Here is a 21,538-nt window from a genome sequence, read left to right as displayed (position 1 = left end):
AATATCATTAGTAGCCACCCCTTAAAAAAGTGGCAGTAGCCCTAGTGGAATGAGGCCTAATCCCAGCTGGAATCTCCTTACCATGATGGGAATAACAGAAAGCAATACAAAAACCAATCCACTTAGAAATAGTTTGTTTAGAAACAGGTTTGCCCTGAGAACCCAAAGCAAAAGAAACAAACTGCTGAGACTGCCTGATCCCTTTAGTTCTGCTCAAATAAACTGTCTGTGTATATCCAAAGTGTGCAAAATCCTCTCCCTTTTTTTTTGGGGGTTTGCAAAAAAGTAGGCAAATGAATAGTTTGGTTTAAAGCCACACTAGAAACCACTTTAGGCATAAAAGAAGGGTTGAGGTAATGGCCAACAAAAAGCAGTCTTCCATGATAAATATTTCAACTGTGAGTTTCTCCAACACAGATCCCAAGCAGGAGTAGGAGCTCTACGTGGGGGTCTTATATATTTTTTGCCCCTCTAAGGAATTAAACAAAAGGATAGAAAAAAATGGTGGGTCACAGTCATAGTGAGCAGAAATTGCTGCAGCATGAACCTTTATAGAGGAGAAGGACAAACCTTTGTCCAATAACTCGTATTGAAGAGCAACACTTAAATTAGGTTTAGAAACATCAAAGTCCAAATAAAAATCTCCTCCATTTATCTAACTTTCCTTGTACTAGGCCTTCTGGCCTCCAAAATAACATTCAAAACTTGTTGTGGAAGCTGAGACCCTCCAGGGTTTAAAACAGAATATGCCAGGCTGTTAGATGTAGAGAGTGAAGTTTGACATTGAGTAAATGACTGTTCTCCTGAGACAGCAGGTGAGGAATCGAAGGCAAAGGCCATGCAGACTTCTCAGTATGGGGTACCAGTGCTGTCTATTAAAATCATGGTTGGCTTGTCCTGTCTGACCTTCAGGAGTACCTTTGGGAGGAGAGGCAGAGGTGGAAAGGCATACAGAAGATTGCTCCAACTGAATGAGAGAGCATCCACTTTCCAAGCTGTGGGATGAAACCTTTTGTGCAAAACTTTGGCAGCTGGTAATTTAGTGGAGAAGCGAACAGATCTATGTCTGGAGTTCCCCATAACACTGTCAATTTCTGAAATACATGAGGATCCGGGATCCATAATTTGTCTGCTCAACACATCTGCTAACGAGTTCTGTGCTCCTGCCAGAAACCTTGCCTGGAGATTTAGCTGTAAACGGGGAGCAGTCTCCCACAAAATCATTGCTTGTCTGCATAGAGGATATGAATGTCCCCTTGCTTGTTGATGTACCACATGACAGTTGTGTTGTCTGTTTGAATCAACACCTGCCCTGGAAGAAGTAAATCCTTGAAAGTTATCAATGCAAATTGGACTGCTAACATCTCCTTCAAGTTGATATGTAAATGTTGAAGTCTGGCAGGCCCATGTCTTGTACCCATTTTCCATTTAGATGAGCTCCCCAAGCTTTGTCTGAGGCATCTGTCGTTAGAATCTGACTCTGGTCGGGTCACAGAGAGTCCCTTGTTTAGGTGACATTCCTGAGCCCACCACAAAAATTCTTTTTTGAATGCAGGTATTATCTGAATGACAGTGTCCATATCTTGGCAGTGCTTTTTGAGATACCATTGTAGCTTCCTCATATGCAGTTTGGCATTGGGAAGTACCAGAATACAAGATGCCATGAACCCCAAGGCTTGAAGGACTGTCCTTGCAGTCAGCCTGGACTGACGAGACAATTGGTGGAAGTAAAGAGAAAGATTCTTTTGTTTGTCCGGGGTCAAAAAGGCCATCTGGGATGCTGTAGCCTAACCACCCTAGGAAGGGAGGGGAGTACAGTAACCTGAGAAGCCCCTTCAGCCTGACCTGCCTCCAGAGAGGCCACATCCTGCAAAATCAAAGTCTCGTTGGAACCACCAGTTCCACTATTATAATTGCAAAGAATGATAATCTGTTTCCCACAAGAAATACAGTTATTCACTTTTTCTGACATCCGATGTCAGTTTTAAAGCCTTGACCGATGTCAGCAGCGGACTACCCATATGTAAGGACTGCAGCAATGTGAGATGAAGAACATCTAGGTCTGCAGGTTTGTCAGCTTGCAGAACCACACAGGAGGTCACAGAAACACAGACTCCTCAGGAGAAGAAACTTCAGAGGACTAACCTCCTCTTTGCCTCATCAATTCTAGAATGTCTCCAAATGATACATCTTCTACAGAAGATTTTGGGGAACCCTCCCCTTCATTGAAATGAATGTCCTCAATTACTGACTCTTGTGAAGAGTCCAAATGTCTACTTTTATAAGCCTGTTTCCTTGGAACCTCCCCCACACTGGCTTCGAAATGGGACAGGGAGCTCTCGCCTGGCTAGGACCCTCAAGGCTCACTGTACCTGATAACTAGGAAGATCTGGGACAGACACAGGACCCATCAGGGTCAGGACTGAACTGAGTGGGCCACAAACACATCTGTCTCGATCTGAAGAGAACCCTCTCGAATGCCTCTAAAGCCAAAGACAAAACTGGAGCAAAGAGGAAAGCCCTCACCCCAGCTACAAAAGGCAGCGGTGGGGTTCTATTGATTCTGATGTGACCTGGCTACAACAGCAACAGTGGCACTGAGCTGTCTAGTGCCAAGACCCTAAGGGGCAGGGACAACTTCAAACACTTTGTAGCTGAGTCCTACCCCTGAGCCTCAGCTCCAATGCTTCGACTCAGAGACTCATTCTGATCTGATACAGTCAGAGTCAACAGAGTGAGGGAAACTACTGGTGTCAAAGTAGAAAGCACTATCGGCTTCACCGTGGGTGCTCCCTGGGGTATACTCTGGTCCGTGGGCTTCAAATCCAATGGTCGGATCAGAAAGGGAGAAACCTATGGTGGGGCTATTTGGACCATTCCTGGAGACACTAATGTGGCTGGTGCTGGGATAACGCCCAACTAAATCTGCATTGGTAGAAACTTCCACATCATCCTGTTGACGTCAGCTTCTGAAACACTGCTAGATGAATGGAAGGACCTAAGGACCTGAAGGATGATGACACCAATGGTGGCCGAGAAGAATGTTGATGTTTCTTTTGCAGAAACAGAAATTGAAGCCTGGGGCTAATTGACTTCTGGAAAAAAACATAAAGGGGGTAATGATGAACAGATCATGTGAACCTCTGGAAATATTCATCTTGGTGTGTTTGGAGCCCAGACAACTAGTTCTGATGGCTCTGGAAACCTTTTCCTAGCGTCTAAAGCAAAAAAAAAGGTAGTCAACCTCCTCTCCTGCTCTTTTTCTCTAAATGATTCCTTGCCATTTTCCTTTTCTTTGGACTTGCCCATCTTTTCTGACAAAGGAGAAGAAGTCATAGATGCAGGAGTGGTGAACCTCCTGCTTGGGCAGGAAAAGGTTCCTTCAGTACAAGTCAGTACAAGTTTATCTTGCTGGCCCTACAGGGCCCTTGGCCTAAATGATGAACAGGTTTCACATTCAGTGTTCAGATAACATGTTACTAAACAAAATATACACAAGGAGTATGGGTCCTGTGGAAGAATCTTATATCTACAAGCCAAGCATTTTTTAAAGCCAGAGGGGTCTTGTCTAACATGCTGGGGAGAAAAGACAAACCCCAGTGACTAGTACCACAGCAAACACAACCAACAGTAGCAATTAGGAAAAAAAGAAGTCCTTACACTACAACAGCAAAGCACTTGGAGTATACCTATAAAACATATACCTACAAGAAGACTGTAACTTAAACAATGTAGTATATGAATTTATGATTTTTTTTGGGGGGGTGTTGGAAAGGATCTGAAAGAAATGAAATAATATACCACTGCGACCAAGACAGCCAAAAATCAAATTTTAGAGTTATCCTAGGATTATATGAGAACCTTTGAAGTGCACATTCTTACAGAACAAGTGGAAAATAAGATCAGAGGTAATGTAAGGAGCTGAGAGAATTATGGATAGGGGGAGGAGTCAAAGTCCTGAATCCAAGATTATAAAAAAAGCAGAGAGGTTGGATCCAATAATAGACTTCTTTGAAGCAGTCACCAAAGCCGTAGACAAGGGTAAGGTAGTTCACACAGCCTATCTAGATCCTGCCAAGGCTTTCGACACCATCCCCCACTCTGGAATTATAGATAAACTCACTAAACTAGGTATAAATCCCTATGTCACAAGATGGGTTGCCAACTGGCTCACTGACAGAACCCACACTGTGAAAGTGGCAGACTCCAAATCCGACTTCAGACCAGTGACAAGTGGAGTACCACAGGGTTCAGTCCTGGGTCCTCTCCTGTTTGGTATCTACTTCTCTGAACTACAGGCTAACACAGAAGGTCTTTGGCTAACGAAGTTTGCAGATGACTGCAAACTAGGAGCTATAATCGAAACTCCTAACGATGTGGACACCCTACAAAAGGGCCTCACTGAGACAGATGCCTGGTGTCAAAGCCATGGCCTCAAGCTCAATGCCAAAAATTGCATTGTCATCCCCTTTGGTAAAAACTCTGTACCCATGAACTACAACATAGGCAGAAGTATACTTAACACCGAAAGTGTGATAAGAGACCTTGGGACACAGGTGGACAGTAGTCTCTCCTTTGATAATCACATCGCCACAGTAGTCAGAAAATCCTTCTACGTGGCACACTTCATCACAAAAGGTTTCTCATCCAGAAAAAAAGAGGTCATTGTTCCCCTCTACTCATCACTCATTAGACCCATTATAGAGTACAACGCCCCTTTTGGTATGTACCTCACAAGACATCTACAACAACTGGAAAGGCCGCAGAAATACCTCACAAAGAGGATTACCGGCCTCAAGCAGATGCCCTACGCAGACCGTCTCAAAAAACTCCAGCTTTACTCCATCGCATATCGCCTACTCAGAGGTGATCTCTGCTAACATACAAAGCTATGTCAAACCCAGAGCTGTTGGACATGTTCCACTTAAAGAAATCTCAATCCCTCCGAGCTACATGCTCTAGGGACCTAAACCTTGCCACCACAATAAACAGAACATGCCGGAGGGATAGATTCCTGTCCCAGAGACTTCCCATATTCTGGAATAAACTACATATCTATATCAAACAAAGCTCCTCATTAGCACTCTTCAAGAAAAATTTTGATGACTGGAAGGGAAATAGGAAATTTACCCCGGGGATCACCTCTGTGGCTCTGCTCGACAGTGGCACAGGAAAATAATTTTCTTGGGTGGCAAAAGCCAGGGTACCTTTTTGGCTGGGCTTGTACAGGCTCCAGGGCCGATAACCTAGTACCTACCTATGAACCTATGAACAGTAGAATCGGACAAAAAAGACAACACTGGTTATGATGTTTAAACTAATAGTAAATCACCCTTGTACAGTTAAGCATAATAGTCCTCAGGCACACTTTTTCAGAGTGGCCCACAACAGCATTGCTTCTGATCTTATAGGTTCATAGGTGTTTACTAAACTAATGACCACAAGGGCCTTTTTACACCTAGCCATGCATTCCAAATCTCTGACAAGTTCTGATACCCTTGATAAGTGTAAGCATGAGCCTGGAAGATGAACCATTTACAGGTTACCTGTTTGCATCAGAGACATAGATGCCAAACCAGGGATGAATTTCCGGTTTCCCATCCAATTGTCCAAGCTGCTCTTGAATTAGATTAGGGAGGAACTCTGCTTCACATAGATGGAGATCATGTTCCATAGATGAGGTAGTCTCTAGGATACATACCTATCTCTCCAGCAGGTCCGATTTATATCACAGGCAAGATTTAAGTCTTTAGAAAGGGTAATTCTGGTACTGTTTGTTTTGTGGATATGCAGGAGGTCCATCAAAGTGGGGTCTGACAATGCCCTGTATGCCAGGCATAGATCTCCCCTCAAAAGCCTGTAGGAGACAGAATCTCTGCATATGACATATTACTTATGCCCTGTATTCTTTTAGTGAGGAACCTCTGTGGACGTTCCAGTTGTTGGATATTCTTGGTTAGGTACATACCAAAGGGGGCATTGTACTCAATGATAGGTCTTATGAATGCTGAATACAGTGAAACAATGACTTTCTTGGACACAGACGCCATACCTTTGTTTATAAGTTGTGCAACATACAATGATTTCCTCACTACTGTAGACACGTGATGATCAAAGACTATCTATGTGTGTCGCTAAGTCCCTGACTACTGGGTCAACTCTAAGGAGTTTGTTGTCAATATGATAGTTACCAGGGATGGATGACTCCCCAAAGGATACCATCATACATTTCTTGGCATTTAGTTTTAGTCCATGACTGACACCAGTTGTTTGTCTGTGTCAATCCCTCCTGGAGAACACTTGTGACAGTGTGAGATTCAATGACAGCTCCTAATTTGCAATCATCTGCAAATTTAGCCAGCCAGAGACCACTGACATTGGCCTTGACTTCTGAGAAGTAAATCCCAAAAAGGAGCGGTTCATGGACTGATCCCTGAGGGACTCCACTTGTGAATAGCCTCTTTGTAGAGGTGGACTCCCCAATTCTAACTTCCTGGGTCCTGTTTGTGAGCCAGTTGGCTATCCACTGGGTGACATATGGGTTTGTACCTAACCTCTTGAGTTTGTCAACAATGCCCAAGTGGGGGTATTGTATCAAATGCCTTGGCCAGGTCAAGGTAGACAATGTGAACAATTTTGCCCTCATCCATTGCTTTGGTGACCTTCTCAAAGAAGTCCGCCAGATTGAGTAGGCATGATCTTCCATTTACAAAACCAAACTGGGTGGGTCCAGTGTCTGGAGGTTTACTATATCGCTATTCATCATCTCCATGATAATTCTTTCCATTGCTTTACATACAAGACTAGTTAGACTTATGGGTCTGTAGATGGCCCACCATTGTGCAGAGGGACGACTGTTGCCTTTCTCCATTCATGAGGCACGAAGCCTGTTTGGAGGCTACAGTTAAATAGTAATTCCAGAGGCTCTGATTAGTCATGTTTCATGCTATTTAGAAGGCATCCTTCTTTCATCAGATCTTCATAATGAAGTAAAAACAAATAGTAAGAAATTAACCAGTGAAACCATTAAAATGGAGTTAAGAAGTCATAACTGTCAAAGATTCTAGAGAGATGCATACATCATCAAATCCTCTCCCACCTCCTCTCCAATAACCTTCTCTCTCCAACCCAACATGGCTTCCGCCCATCCCACAGTGCCTCCACTGTCCTACTCAGATTTACCAACACTATAAACTCCTACAGGAACCAAGGTAAACTTGTCTCCGCTACCTTCCTTGATTTATCCAAGGCATTTGACACAGTATCTCACAAAAAAAATTCTAACTTGTCTCTCTAACCTTAACTTTGACACCCCCCATTCTGCTCTGGTTCAAAAGTTACCTAGGCAACCTACACCAGTCTGTCAAATGGACAAACTCCCTACCCCCCCATTCCCAGTCACCCTAGGTGTACCCCAAGGTTCTATCCTCGGCCCACTTCTCTTTAATATCTTCACCAACCAACTCCACCTAGCTACCACAAAAGCCGATATAGTCCAATACGCCGATGACACAACCCTCATATGCTCTGCACCCAACATCCAACTTCTTCAGCAAAATGTCCAAATATCCTTCGCTGAAATTGAGAACTGGTTCAATAACTCAAAACTTATACTTATTTTTATTTATTTATTTATTGCATTTGTTAACCAGGAAAGTCCACTGGTCCTATAAAGAGTCCATTTTCAGTGCAGGCCCAGGGAGAAAAGCTCCACATTAATTACATACAAAATAAAAAAAATAATACATAGAACAGAGTGATATGAGCAGTACATTCAAATAAAAAATAAATAAATAGCAAAAATAGTGATAATGTTTACAACCAGGTATACATTTGGCAGTAAAAGATGACAAGTATTTAAATAACACATGAGAATAAATATATCTGTAGAATTTTTAGCAGAGTGAGTACAAAGGAGGTAGCAGGTACATAACCCAAAAAAAACCCAACTCATGCTGTTCCACCCAACCAAACCCACTTACCTCCCCTTTTCCATATTCTCCACCAATAACACCCAAATCACTCGTCTCTGAGGCAAAACTCCTAGGAATTACCATTGACCAACAACTCAAATTTAATAAACACATATCAACAACCATCTTTAAGGTCCACAAAAAACTAGGCTCTCTCTATAGATACAAAAGGTACCTTACCTCAGAAGCTTGTATTGACATAGCTAGAACTCATCTTCCGTTCACACTGCTATATGCTTCTCCCTCACTAACAAACCTAAATAAAACTGACTTAAACAAACTCTCCACCTGCTACAACAGAACCGCCAGATTTGCCGCCAATGCCAAGTCACGTTCCCACTATTGCCATGCCCAACTAAAATATCATCAACTCAACTTAGCCCACCAAATACTGTACTACCCTGAAAAAACACCTGCCCTGAGCAACCTCCTTAACTTCCACAATCCTAAGAGACAACGCTCTAGCAACAAAGCCTTAACTGAAATCATCTCTTGCAAAAACAACTCAGGGGAATCTCTTTTTTTGACCCATGAAATTGACAAGACCTGGAACAACCTTCCTCCTGACATCAGACTTCTAAATTCTACATCCTCCTTTAAGATTCTCTTAAAAATCATGCCTCTACTCCAACCATCTATGCACCTGTAACAAACCGCCATAAGCCATCATAGTATTACAGGGAAACCTTTTTAACAACTCAGGTGCATGCTCTGTCAGGGTCGCTGTTCACAATACTCATCTGAAAACATTTCAATGCTCACTGTAAATATTGTAAATATTTGTACAAATAGTCATCTGTTCATTCATCCATCAGTGGAATACTGCAAACTGCTATGCTCATTATCTATAAAAATATTAATCTTTTATCCAGTAATATTATACTCATTGCTAAAGACATCCACCTGCAAACTTATATCTATGCTTTGACTTATTGTAAGCAGCTTATAACTTTTTATACTATGTTAAAGTAATCTGCAACTTTTTATCTCATGTTATTGTAAATTGTATTCTCTTTTTCTAATTATGTTGGAGCTCTTCTCCCCAGGACTCCGCTGAAAACAGACACTTGCTGTCCAGTCGGACTATCCTGGTTAACAAATGTGAAACAAATAAATAAATAAAATAACTGCCACTGCCAAACCTTAGCTGCATGGAAAGAATACAAATGTTAGATGTCACATAGTGTGTGCTGCCCATTGATGACCACCAACTATGAGCCAAATAAAATTAACTAGTTTCTAAATTCATACCATGGGTATACAGCATACCATAATTAATGATGAACTTAGATGGGCAGCACACACTACTTTTAAATGGGTTTTCTTGAATGGATTTTCATAGGCAAGATGTGTTGTAAAATGTTTGGAACACCAGTTAATTGTTTGATTGGGTGCTAATTGTTACTTTTGTAATTTGTATAAAAATGGCTGCTTTGAAGCATTAAATTTGTTTTCTTGCAGCCCTACCGCTGGCACTCGAGTGTTTTTTCATTTTTTTTAAGCTGTTTTTGTGTTGGTATTTGTCATTATGTCATTGGAAAGGGCAGTAGTGGTTCTTGGGATGTACAGTACTGAAGTGGACCAGGAGAGGTTCACTTTCACTGATCTATGGAAATCCAGAGATGAGAAAATCGCCTTGTGATCTGTGGACTTTGGGTAATGAAAAAAAGAAGTTATGTACCTACCATAACATTCCACGTTAGTTGTCTTCATCTCGCCTTCCTTCTTGCTGTTTGGGTTCAGAGCCGATCCTCGGCTCCGACTTGGCCATCTTCTATAGCTCGAGAGCTGTTTACTGGCTCGAGGCTACCCCTTATCCCAGAATGCCCAGAGTCAGCTACCCAGATCTGGTTTGTGATAGCGCACAGTAGACATAAGTAGAGTAGCCAGTTACCTAAAAACTGGTTGTCAAATACACCTAAACAAGGAAAGAGTAATAAATTACCTGGCATGTGAAGTAATAAAAGATACTCAGCCAGTGAAAACAAAAGGAACTCCTCTCAATCCTCTAGGAAGGGGGAAGGAGGGAGGGATGCAAGAAGGAAGGCGAGATGAAGACAACTAACATGGAACATTATGGAAGGTACATAACTTCTTTATGTTAAGTTGTCCATCTCGCCTTCGTTCTTGCTGTTTGGGACAGCGTCCCTAGCACCTAAAATCCTGGGTGGCTTATTGGAACAGACTCTTCAGAATAGTAGAACCAAAGGAAGCTCTGCCAGGAGACCATATCCACCTTGTAATGAGAGTGGCAGCTGCATAGATTGAGTCTAAGGGTAACCTAGACTGAAAGGCTACAGAGGTGGCTAATGCTCTAGTAGAATGACCTTTTGGTTTAGCTGGCAGCTCTTTATTTCGGAACTGATAAATAAAGGCAATAGTATCAGATAACCATCTGGATAAGGTCACCTTAGAAACTGGAAGGCCTTGTTTGTTGAAAGCTTAAGAAAGAAATAACTGGTCTGACTTTCTTAGTTCCTTAGTTCTATGGAGGTAAAAACGCAATTGTCTGTGCACATTCAGTTGGTGGCACTTGTATTCTGCCTTGTTGCTGTGATTGTGAAAGAAAACTGGGAGATCTATGGCTTGATTTAAATTGTTCTCTGAGCAGACTTTAGGAATAAAGGATGGATTGGTCCTTAGAGAAACTCTGTCCTTGTGAAACACCAGGTAAGCAGGACATACACATAGTGCTTGAAGTTCTGAGACACGTCTAGCTGAAGTGATAGCAACCAGAAAAAGTGTCTTCCAAGAAAGAAATTTTAAGGAACATGATGCTGCCGGTTCAAAGGGAGGCAAAATTAAGGAAGCTAAAACTAAATTGAGATCCCAAGGAAGAGGAGGATCTGTAACTGGAGGTCTAAGAAGAGATGTTCCTCTCATAAAGGCCTTGCAGAGCTTATGAGACATTATCCTAGAATTAAACATATCGATATGAAAATTAGAAATGGCAGATAGCTGTACTCTAATGGTAGCAGAAGCCACACCTGACTGAAAACGTTGTGCTAGAAATTCAAGAATTTCATGGACTGGGGCTGAGAAATGATCCAAATTTCTAGATTCTGCCCAGTAAGAAAACCGTTTCCATTTACTAGCATACGTTTTCCTCGTACTAGACTTGTGTGAGGAAACAATAATATCACGGACTGCTGGGAAGATATTGGAAAACCTGGCTAAGGTTGGAAGTGGAGTAACCAAGCTGTGAGCTGGAGAGCTTGAAGGGATTGGTGCAACCCGCCTGATTGATGAATCAGAAGATCTGGAACCGGGTCCAGAATCCACGGTTGATCCAGAAGGTGGAGGTGCAGGAACGGGAACCATATCTGTCGAGGCCAATACGGGGCAATGAGGATCATTTTGCAACTCAACGATTTTGCTTTCTGTATGAGTCTTTGTATTAGGGAAAAAGGGAGAAAAGCGTAAAGGAGTCCCTGAGGCCAATCGTGGACTAGAGCATCTTTGGGTATATGACCTGGAAGAAGAAGTAGGGAGAAGTAGCTGCTGCATTTGTTGTTGAGAGGAGTGGCAAATAGATCGCAGCAAGGCTGTCCCATTTGCGGAAAATAAGATCCGCAACTTCCTGATTCAGAGACCACTCGTGAGGCATGAGGATAGCTCTGCTGAGCCTGTCCACTATGACGTTGGATTTCCCAGGGATGTGCATTGCTATCAGAAAACGTTGGGAGAAAATCGCCCATTGCCACAGTCTGAGTGCTTCTCGACACAAGGGGTAAGACCTGGTCCCGCCCTGCTTTTTGATGTACCACACCACTGACATGTTGTCCGTTTGGATTGCAATGGTCCCAGAAGGAAGAGAGTCTTGAAGGGCTTGCAACGCTAGGAGCACCGCTCTCATTTCTGGGACATTGATATGCAGATGGTACTCGCGAGGTTGCCAAGTGCCTTGGACTGTCCTGCCTAGATAATGCCCCCTCACCCTATCAGGGAGGCGTCCGTGGTCACTGTGGCTACCGGAGGGGGTTGTATGAAAGGTCTGCCCTGAATCACTAGTGGGGAGACCATCCACCAAGAAAGGTGCCTTTTGCATGTTTCTGTGATCGGGATGATGTGAGACATGGGTAGCTCCTGGAAAGACCACTGCGTGAAAAGAAGCCACTGAAGGTTTCTCATGTGGAAACGCGCTAATGGGACAAGAAGAATGGCAGCTGCCATGGAGCCTAGAGCTTGAAGGACATAACTGACTTGAATCCTTTTTCTCTGCATTAAAATTAACACTTGTTGACGAATAGTGGAAACTCTTTCCTGTGGTAATCTTGTAAACATTCCTTTTGTGTTTAATTCTGCTCCTATGTATGTGACAGACTGACAGGGCAACAAGGCAGATTTTTCAAAATTTACTGTAATGCCTAGTTGAGTGCATGATGTGATTGTATAATCCCGTGCCTCTAAGAGTTGATGCCTGGTGGTAGCAGTCAGGAGCCAGTTGTCTAGATAGGGAAACACCTGGAATCCTTGATGCCTCAGGTGAGCCGTGACTACTGCCATACACTTGGTGAACACCCTGGGGGTTGAGGTGAGACCAAAGGGCAGAGCTCTGAACTGGTAATGACTGGCCCCTACCTGGAAGCGAAGAAATCTCCTGGAGCGTCTGTCCATCTTGATATGGTAGTACGCGTCCTGAAGATCTATCGAGCACATCCAATTGTCCTGACCCAGAAAAGGGAAAACGGACTGCAGTGTCACCATCCGGAACTTTTCTTTTTTGTACAGATTTGTTCAATCTGTTGAGATCCAGTATTGGTCTCCAGTCCCCTGTCGTTTTTGGTAATAAAAAGAATCTTGAGTAAGTTCCGGATCCTAGTTGGACTGCAGGAACGTCTTGAATGACTCTTTTTTTCTAGCAGTCTTGAAACTTCTGTGACTGCTTGATCCCTTAGATTGGGTGGGACATCTGGGATGGACTTTTTTGATTCAATGGGGGATTGATGGAAGGGAATTTTGTAACCTCTGGATATAATGGATAGTACCCATCTGTCTCTTGTTATATTTTGTCAGGCTTTTGGGTACAGCGAAAGTCTTCCCCCGACTGCCTCCAGAGGTGTGCAGTCGAGCAACTCTTCAGGGATGATGGAAGGGCTTGGCAGAGAATGTTTCTCTGTCACCCTGGTTTTGCGGTCCCCCTCTGCCACGAGGGTGGCGTCTGTTATTGTTGTTTCTCTCTTTGTCACCCTGGTTTTGCGGTCCCCCTCTGCCACGAGGGCAGCGTCTGTTATTGTTGTTTCTCCCTCTGCCCCTGGGGGAAAAATCACCACGTGTGTCAGGCAAGGGTCCCTGGGATTTTTGGAACCACATCTTTCTGCTCTTCTGACCCTTGGGATAAGGTCTGGAAGGGGTGGAAAAATGGACTCCCACTGCGGAGAGAGTCTTGCCTTCCTGCTCACACCTGGTCGTGTCTTTCACCTGAGGCCCAAAGAGAAAGGAGCCATCAAAGGGAGTATTGGTGAAGGACGCTCGAATGGGTTCTGCAAACTGACACAGTCGCTTCCAAGCATGTCTCCTGAGAGCCACACCTGTCCCTGCGGCTCTGCTCACTCCATCAGCTGCATAGGAAATCAGCCTCATGGAGGAGTTGACTATGGAATTAAGAGTCGCAAGCTGAGAAGCTAATTTGGCTGGTACTCCCTCAGCTGTAGGATCTTGAAGGGTATCTCCAAGCTCTTTCAGGAGATCCCTTTGAAGACGTGTAAAATGGCATAGATAGTTCAGGGACCTCATTGAAAAGGTCGCTGAAGCAAACATTCGCTTTCCATATCTGTCCATCGTCCAAGACTCTTTGTTTGGAGGATGAACAGATGAAGAGGTTTCTGCTAACTCATTCTTGGTGGCTGCTGCTACCACCATGGCATCAATGGGCACACCTTTGGAGAGGAACTGTTTGTCCTGGGGGCTGTAATAAATTTGTTTGGTCTCCTCGGAGTAGGTTCCACAGAATCTGGAGCTGACCAAGCCTTTCGAGCCACTACAGACATGAGTGGATCGAAAGGAGATACCCAGGAGGTGGAAGGTCAGGAACCGAATGCGTCCAGGTATACAGACTCATCCTCAGTAGGGACTAGGGAAGTCCAGTCCCCCCTCTGTCTAAGCATTTCAAGGATGTCCGAAAAGGAAACATCTTCAGAGGGAGACCTTGGGGACCCTTCCGATTCATCCATGTCTGTATCTGAGGTGACAGACTCAGGGGAGTCTATGTGCTTCCTCTTGCACTCCTTCTTCTTCTGGACAGGCTCTTCTGAGTGATGAGGGGAGACTTCGGAAGAAGAGGGATCACCCAATGGGGTGTCCTGGGGCAGAGGTTCCCTACACTTGGGGTCTGGAGGAGGAGTAGAGGTTGGAACAGACACAAAGGGGGGCGGAGCCGATGGAGCTGGCAGTAGAGCTGTTTTGGGGGAAAGCACACTCCGCATGACCTCAAAGGCGTCCTGACCTCTAGGCAGAGAAAGCTCCAGCTCCGTAGAGACAGGAGTCCTTCTCCGCGTTGAGGGTGACGGCTCCGAAGCCGATGTTAGAGCCGAGCTCACCTGCGCCAAAGCTCCGAGGGGGAGAACGGAGTTGGACAAGGGTCCGATGCTACTCCCCCTCGGAGCTGACAAGAGAGCTCTGGCGCCCAGATCCCTCAATAGAAGGTACAATCGAGATAATCAGAGCCGACGTCTCCGGCTCCGAGCTAAATGTAGTCGGAGGAGGAACGGAAATAGAGGTGGTTGGAGTCAATACCTGCTGAGGTGGGCTGGACAGTAATTTTGCCAGGGCCTGTGACTTAAGCAACCTACTTACTACTCTCTCCACATCATGATCCAATAATCTAGAGGATCGAGAGGAGTGGGAAGAATTATGGCTAAGTTCACTCTGTAACAAGGGTGACTGAGGTGCCGAGTGGATGGGCTCCAAGGACGAGACCTCAGTCTCTTATGGCTCCGAGACAGCTCCGAAACAGCAGATAGAGCCAACGGAGGAGTTGCCTTGTCGGTGCCATACTTGATTGGTCAAGTAAAGGAGTCTGCTCCGAAGGTGGAGCCGACGGCTTGACAGACTTAGGGCATTTCGCTGGCTGAGTACTTTTAGCCAGAGAATCCTGAGGCTTCAATAATCCCCGAAGGATTAATTTGTTTTTGCGCTCCTGCAGGACCCTTGGACTAAAAGCGTGACATATACAACAGGAGGCCTGCAGGTGAACAGCGCCCAAACAATATACACAACTAGTGTGCCCATCTGTCAGAGACATTTTCTGACAGAATGAGTCACACTTTCTGAAGCCAGATAACTTGGTATCTTTAGACATTTTCCTAACAACAACAAACTAAAGAACCACAATAACAATAAGAAAAACATTACAATAATTATTACAACTTAAATGCCTAACCTAATAGAGGGGGAGGAGAACTCTCTAAGTTAAAACGAGTTCAAGCGAAAAGAGGCCTGCGGAAAGGAGCAACGGCCAACAAAGCACACACACACACACACACACACACACACACACACACACACACACACACAATATAAGGCGATAAAGGGTATAAGTACTAATAGACTAAAGTTAATAACACTTTTACAATTAAAATTTTACAATAACAGCAAATATATGTAATACAAAACAATACTAAGCCTGAGCCAGTAACGAAGCAACCTCGCAGCTGAAGCAGCAAATGAGATCTGGGTAGCTGATGCTGGGCATTCTGGGAAAAGGGGTAGCCTCAAGCCAGTAAACAGCTCTCGAGCTATAGAAGATGGCCGAGTCAGAGCTGAGGATTGTCTCCAAACCCAAACAGCAAGAACGAAGGCGAGATGGACAACTTAACATCATGTGTTCTGCTAAACAGAAACAGCTGGAAAAGCTAATGGTTAAGGAAGTTACTCTTTTTTATGATTTGCGACTGTTGGAGAAATACATGAATTCGAATATAACACCGAGGGATCTCAGGATTGCTCGTTTATCAGCTTATGAATTTTCGGAGGAGGAGTCAGATCTTTTTAATGAATGGAAGGAGGTGTCTTTACAATGTACTCTTAGCTGGTTAAATATCCTTGTTAAGCGTAATTAAAGAGCTTGTAGCAGGATACGTGGTAGTATCCTACAACTTCAGGAAGCTCTCATCAATGAGACCCCTGAATTGTTATTTTTTAACAACGTGAAAGATATGAAAAGGCGAGTTACTAAAGTTGAGGTGGATGTCATTGAGCGTAAGAGAAAAAGAAACTTGGTCGTGACAATGATTATAAGAATAATTTGATTTTTTCTTGGCAGCATAAGCCTAGAAGAGGGCATGACCCTTCTAACTTTAGGAACGGTAAATCCTGTTCCTCGCGAGATTCTTCAGTGTTGTCTGTTGAGACAGCTTCCAGCAGCAGAAAAAGCCTTTCTTTCAAGAATTTACCCATGGAGACTTCATCGCAAATGGGACAAACTTTTCCTGTTCATCAATCAAGTCCTACCAACGGTAAAGGTCAGGGGCGACGGAACCAGGGAAAAGGAAGAAAAACATAGGCCCCTCGGGAGGCGTTTGGAGATACAACTTGGATTTCTGTCGTATTAATTTTTGTGTGTGCAGTGCTCATAGTGACCATTCACAAGTTGTCACAGGTGAGAACTTGAGTATCATCAATTTAACAGACTTGGTACCAAGTAATGATGCCAAGAATGTTTTGTTAAAATGGACTGAATTCGTTCCCACACGTTTGCCATCAGTTGCAGACATTTTGTTGGAGGTTAAGAGCTTTTGTAGAAAATTACATTTGAGATCATATTTTGCGAACAGACATTCTGGTGAAGCATTAAACTTAGGTGAAATGGAGGTGGACAATTTATTGTTGGACATTTCTATTTATGAGAATGAATTTTGTGACATGTATGATGATGCTTCTGTTGATGGTGATTACAGTTCAACTTTTGAATTCCTCACAAGGTATGGAAGGTTGGTGGTACCAAAGGTACCTCACATGAGTACATTTATCCCTCTAAAAACCACGGCGGCCATTAATATCTCTGAGAAGGTACTATGTAAGCAAACTGAGGCAGAATTTACTAAGTTTAAAAAAGCTACCATGCAGTTCAATTTAAATAAAGAGGAATGGCTCGCCGTGGTTAATTTATGCATGTTGAATGATAGATACATTTTTACTCAAGCTGATAAGGGAGAGAACTGGGTGATTTTGTTTAGGAAAGATTACAATCAAATGGCTAGAGAGCTTTTGTCTGATAACAACACATATCTGAAACTATCCTACAATCCCTTAATGGAATTCAAATCTTTACTGTTAGAACTTTTGGAAAGAGGTGAACAGTTTTTTTTTTTTTTTTTTTGGTGTTTCTTCTGATGTTAGAAAACTCCACATTAAACACCCCAATGATGCAAAATCTTTCATCATTCCCAAAATTCATAAAAATTTGAGAAAAACACCAGGAAGACCTATAGTGTTGAGGGTGGGAGCTTATCTGCAGAATATTGGTATTTATTTGGATTCCCAGCTAAAAGTCTATCTTTCTAGGGTAACATCTCACATTAAAAACACTAAGGAACTTTGTGATTGTGTGGGGAATATTTCATGGCAAGATAACTTTTATTGGGCCTGTGTAGATATTATTTTTTTTACACTAACATCAATGCCAGATGGGGGCTGGAGGCTATCAAAATATTAGGGGAAGGGGCCTCATACCATGTATATCATCCAGTTGTTTTAGAATTTTCTCTTAATCACAACTATTTTGTTTTTGAGAACGAGCTTTTCTTGCAAAAAGAAGGCACCGTCTTGGGTGCTTCTTTTGCTCCTTCTTATGCCATTTTGTTCAGGGCCCATTTTGAAAATGTGTTCATGTATTCTACTGAATTTTTTGTGAAGAAGGTGGTAATGTACAAACGATACATCAATGATTTAATTTTTTTGTGTAATGCATTCCTGGGGATTTTGATGTTTTTATGGAGAATCTTAGTAAAAAATCCTTGCAGGTTAGAATTTACTTTTAGCACACACAAAACATCCATGCAGTTTCTTGATGTAGAATTGTATGTGGGATTGAATGGCAAAATACAGTTCAAACCTTTTCATAAGCATACTGCCGTTAAAAATGTTTTGTACACTACCAGCATGTATTCTCCTCATTTGATCGAATCTCTGCCATATGGGGAATTTAAGCGTATTTTCAATAACACTTCTGACAAAAACCCAGTTATCACCTGAGTTTGGTAAAATTAGAAATAAGCTGAGCAACAAGAAGCAGAAGTTAAAGTTAGGGGAGTGGATGAACATGGTAAAAAGGCTCCATCTAACAGAAGATATAGGAGCAATGCAGGCATAACTCACACTGAACATAGTGGACACCCCACTGGTCATGGTGATGCTATGCATTTTCTTAGTAGATTTTCACCTTTCTCTGCCATTTTAGGGGATCTAGTTGTCACCTTATGGCCCATCATTAGTAGAGATGAAATTCTTTCCAAACATTTTCCTGATAAAATAGTTTTCTCTTACAAGAGATTTTTTAACTTGAAAGAGTTGTTAAATCTAAGGAAAAGAAGAAAGGAACATGGTGAGGTGGGTTCCTTTCCTTGTGGCAGGTGCAACATCTGCGACAAGATCAGGAATTTAGATGGGTCTGTCATCAATGGAAAGAAATATAAAGCAGAGGATCATTTTGATTGTAGTTCCTATGGGGTTATTTATATGATTGGTTGTGGTTACCCTTCCCCTAAGTGGTACGTAGGACAGACTAAGAGGAAAGTGAAGTTAAGGATTTTGGAATACTTAAGTGACATAAAAATTGTAGACTGGATAGTCCTATTGCTCAACATTTTTATTCCATGCACAACAGGTTGGTGGACAGTTTTTTTCTTCAGTGTGGTTGCCAGACCACAAATTGAATCAGGAAGTATTAATAGTGATTTTTCACTAAAATCATTACAACTGGAATCTAAGTTCATCATTAATTGTGGTACGCTGTATTCCCATTTTATGAATTTAGAAACTAATTAATTTTTATTTGACTCATGGTTGGTGGTCATCAATTGGCAGCACACAGTATTTTTAAATGGGCTTTTTTAATAGATTTTCATAGGTAAGGTGTGCTGTAAAATGTTGTAAAATGTTTGGAACACCAGTTAACTGTTTGATTAGGTGCTAATTGTCACTTTTGTAATTTATATAAAAATGTCTGCTTTGCAGCATTAAATTTGTTTTTTTGCAGCCCTACCACTGGATCTCCGTGTGTGTGTTTTTCAAGTTTTCAGCTTTTTTAAGCCATTTTTGTGTTGGTATTGGTCATTCTGTATTCTTAAGGCAGAAGAAGGACACAAAGTCTTTGCAACTGAAAGCTGGAGTGGTAGTATTTACAATTTCATTAAACATTTTCTAGTTTTAGAAATCCTATGCTCCAACGCAACTCTCCTCCTCACTGGTGTTCTATGTTTCACTAGTCTCCTGTGAGTAATGATATTTTATGTTGCTAGGTCTATACAATCTGGCCATAGACTTCCAGTATTTTCTGAAAGTTCACCAAATTTTCATTTTAATGGTAACATAGTGTTATAATGCTCCTTTAATAAGTTGACACAATCAACCTCATATGATGCAATGTGTCTGGCATGTCAGACTAAGATTTCTAATAAATCCACTCCTAGTAGAGACACATCATCTTCCATGCAAAGGCTAATAATAATTTTTTATCATTTTCTTGAATTTCAGATCAATCTCATTTGCTACCCAAGATCACTTATTTCCTAACTGAGCAGACATCATAATGTCTGCAACATGTCACTGTTACAAGTTCACCATAACTTATATCAACATTTAACTGTCAAACTGCACCAAATTATATCTTCACATAAGGAATGAATAAAACAAACACTTAACCATTCAAACAATTTAACAACTTGTATTTATATAGTTTTACTAATTTTTTCAAAGTTTTCTTGTATCAGTTTATTAAACAAAGTCAAAATCTATCTTGCTCTGCCCAACAAGCATCTGTGGTTTGTGACATCATGAGGTGTTCTCATGTGAAACACTACATCATAATATCAAAACATCAAGTGAAATGCGAACAAGGAAAAGAAAAATGTATTTCAGTCATCTAAACTAGCAACATGTACTATGCAGCTTACAAAAAGAAAGAAGCATAAGAAAAACATTATTTTAATGAACTGTAAACAATATAATTTTTATGTTCGGACTTAACTTTCACAGTTGAAGCCTGTGTATTACATATCATTAAATACTAGCATCAAACAATCACTAACCTAAGATATGCTTCCATTTCATCCTCATTGTCATATCCAAAATCATCCATTTCTGCCAGGTCCTCCAGTTTATTCTGCAGTTCCAGTTTCTCAGCAGACATTTTTTTTTTCTGATTTTAATATTAGCAGGTGGCTCTATGCAGAATAAATAACTATGGTTATGAGTCAGTTTAACAGTTCCTTGCTCCCTCTAATGAGCTCACCAATTTTTGTCTGAAAGCAACCACAATGCAAAACTATTTTTACTTTAGATCATGGACTGAAGCATTATGATGATACACTAACATTTATATTTGACACACAATGCACACCAAGAAAAAACACAACAGCTGTTCATATAAACTGGAATTATACCATTAATTGTGTGACGTAATAACCATAAAAAATGACTGAATTCAATACACGTCGTCCTGGTTTGTATATCTGGGGTTATATCCTTAAGGCCAGTTTTCACTAAGAACAGAACACCCTCCCTACCTGGCTAGATAAGCTATCACTCAGTACTTAGTAGAGAACAGTAATTCAGTGTAATATAAGATTCAAATCACTTCACAAAATATGCAAATCTCCACAAGACATAAGTTACTAGAGACTTGAGTCTTGATCCAGAATAACATGTATATATTTCAATGGCCAGGGTGTGCCATCATCCTCAGCCAGTTCTAACATGCAGAGATGATGATGCTCATAGGAAGCCACAACCTAAGACACATGGTAGCCATACCATCAGATACCAGTGAAAATTACTGTAAATATCAGAAAGAGTCAGCTAAGGCCACATGGTCATTTTACTAGCCACTTTGCATAACTAAGACTTTAATTTCTGTGAGATGACTTTATAAAGCATCCTATAACAACTCTCCATACAAGTCACTCTAATCTTACAGAATGGAACAAAAGACAAAGGAAAAAAAATCAGGGCCAGTTTACTTGGAGAGAAAAGACAAATTCCACCACTGCCTGATATGAAGAGGACCTCATATAAAATGAATTGTCTTCTCACTACTCATGTTTGGAAAGATTACCAAACCATACATTGAAAGCATGGGTGGACGCTCCAGCAAACATCCTTTGGATGACCACTGTAACAAATCCTCTTCTGTCTTGATGACCTGTGTGTAGCATACAAGTCAACTTCCAACCCATTCCTGATGGATTTACTGCACATCAGCAAGTCAAATGTCATCAGAAATACTTAGTCTAGGGTTCTAAACCTCTCTTGCAACACAAAAGAACGGTTTGGAGGGACATGTATATTTTGCAGAGGATATCGCTGCTAACAGACTCCTCATCCACATAAAACAAAGTTCATCCCTG

General features: G+C 42.0%; 1 protein-coding gene across 2 annotated transcripts in view; it reads right to left on the bottom strand.

Moving 5' to 3' along the window:
* Positions 1-21,538, bottom strand: part of HMOX2 (heme oxygenase 2) — a 970,295-nt gene that overhangs the window by 614,451 nt on the left and 334,306 nt on the right. For both annotated transcript variants that reach the window (XM_044089827.1, XM_044089828.1), the window contains exon 3: positions 20,222-20,356. In XM_044089827.1, the coding sequence (XP_043945762.1) occupies positions 20,222-20,322 (101 nt within the window). In that variant the 5' untranslated portion in view covers positions 20,323-20,356. The remainder of the gene's footprint in view (positions 1-20,221; positions 20,357-21,538) is intronic.

The sequence above is a fragment of the Protopterus annectens genome, chromosome 12.part0 (genome assembly GCF_019279795.1).
Source record: "Protopterus annectens isolate FY-2018-M chromosome 12.part0, PAN1.0, whole genome shotgun sequence".
Classification (NCBI taxonomy): Eukaryota; Metazoa; Chordata; order Ceratodontiformes; family Protopteridae; genus Protopterus; species Protopterus annectens.
The sequence above is the reverse complement of the archived record's forward strand: the minus strand, read 5'-3'. Positions and strand labels throughout refer to the sequence as shown.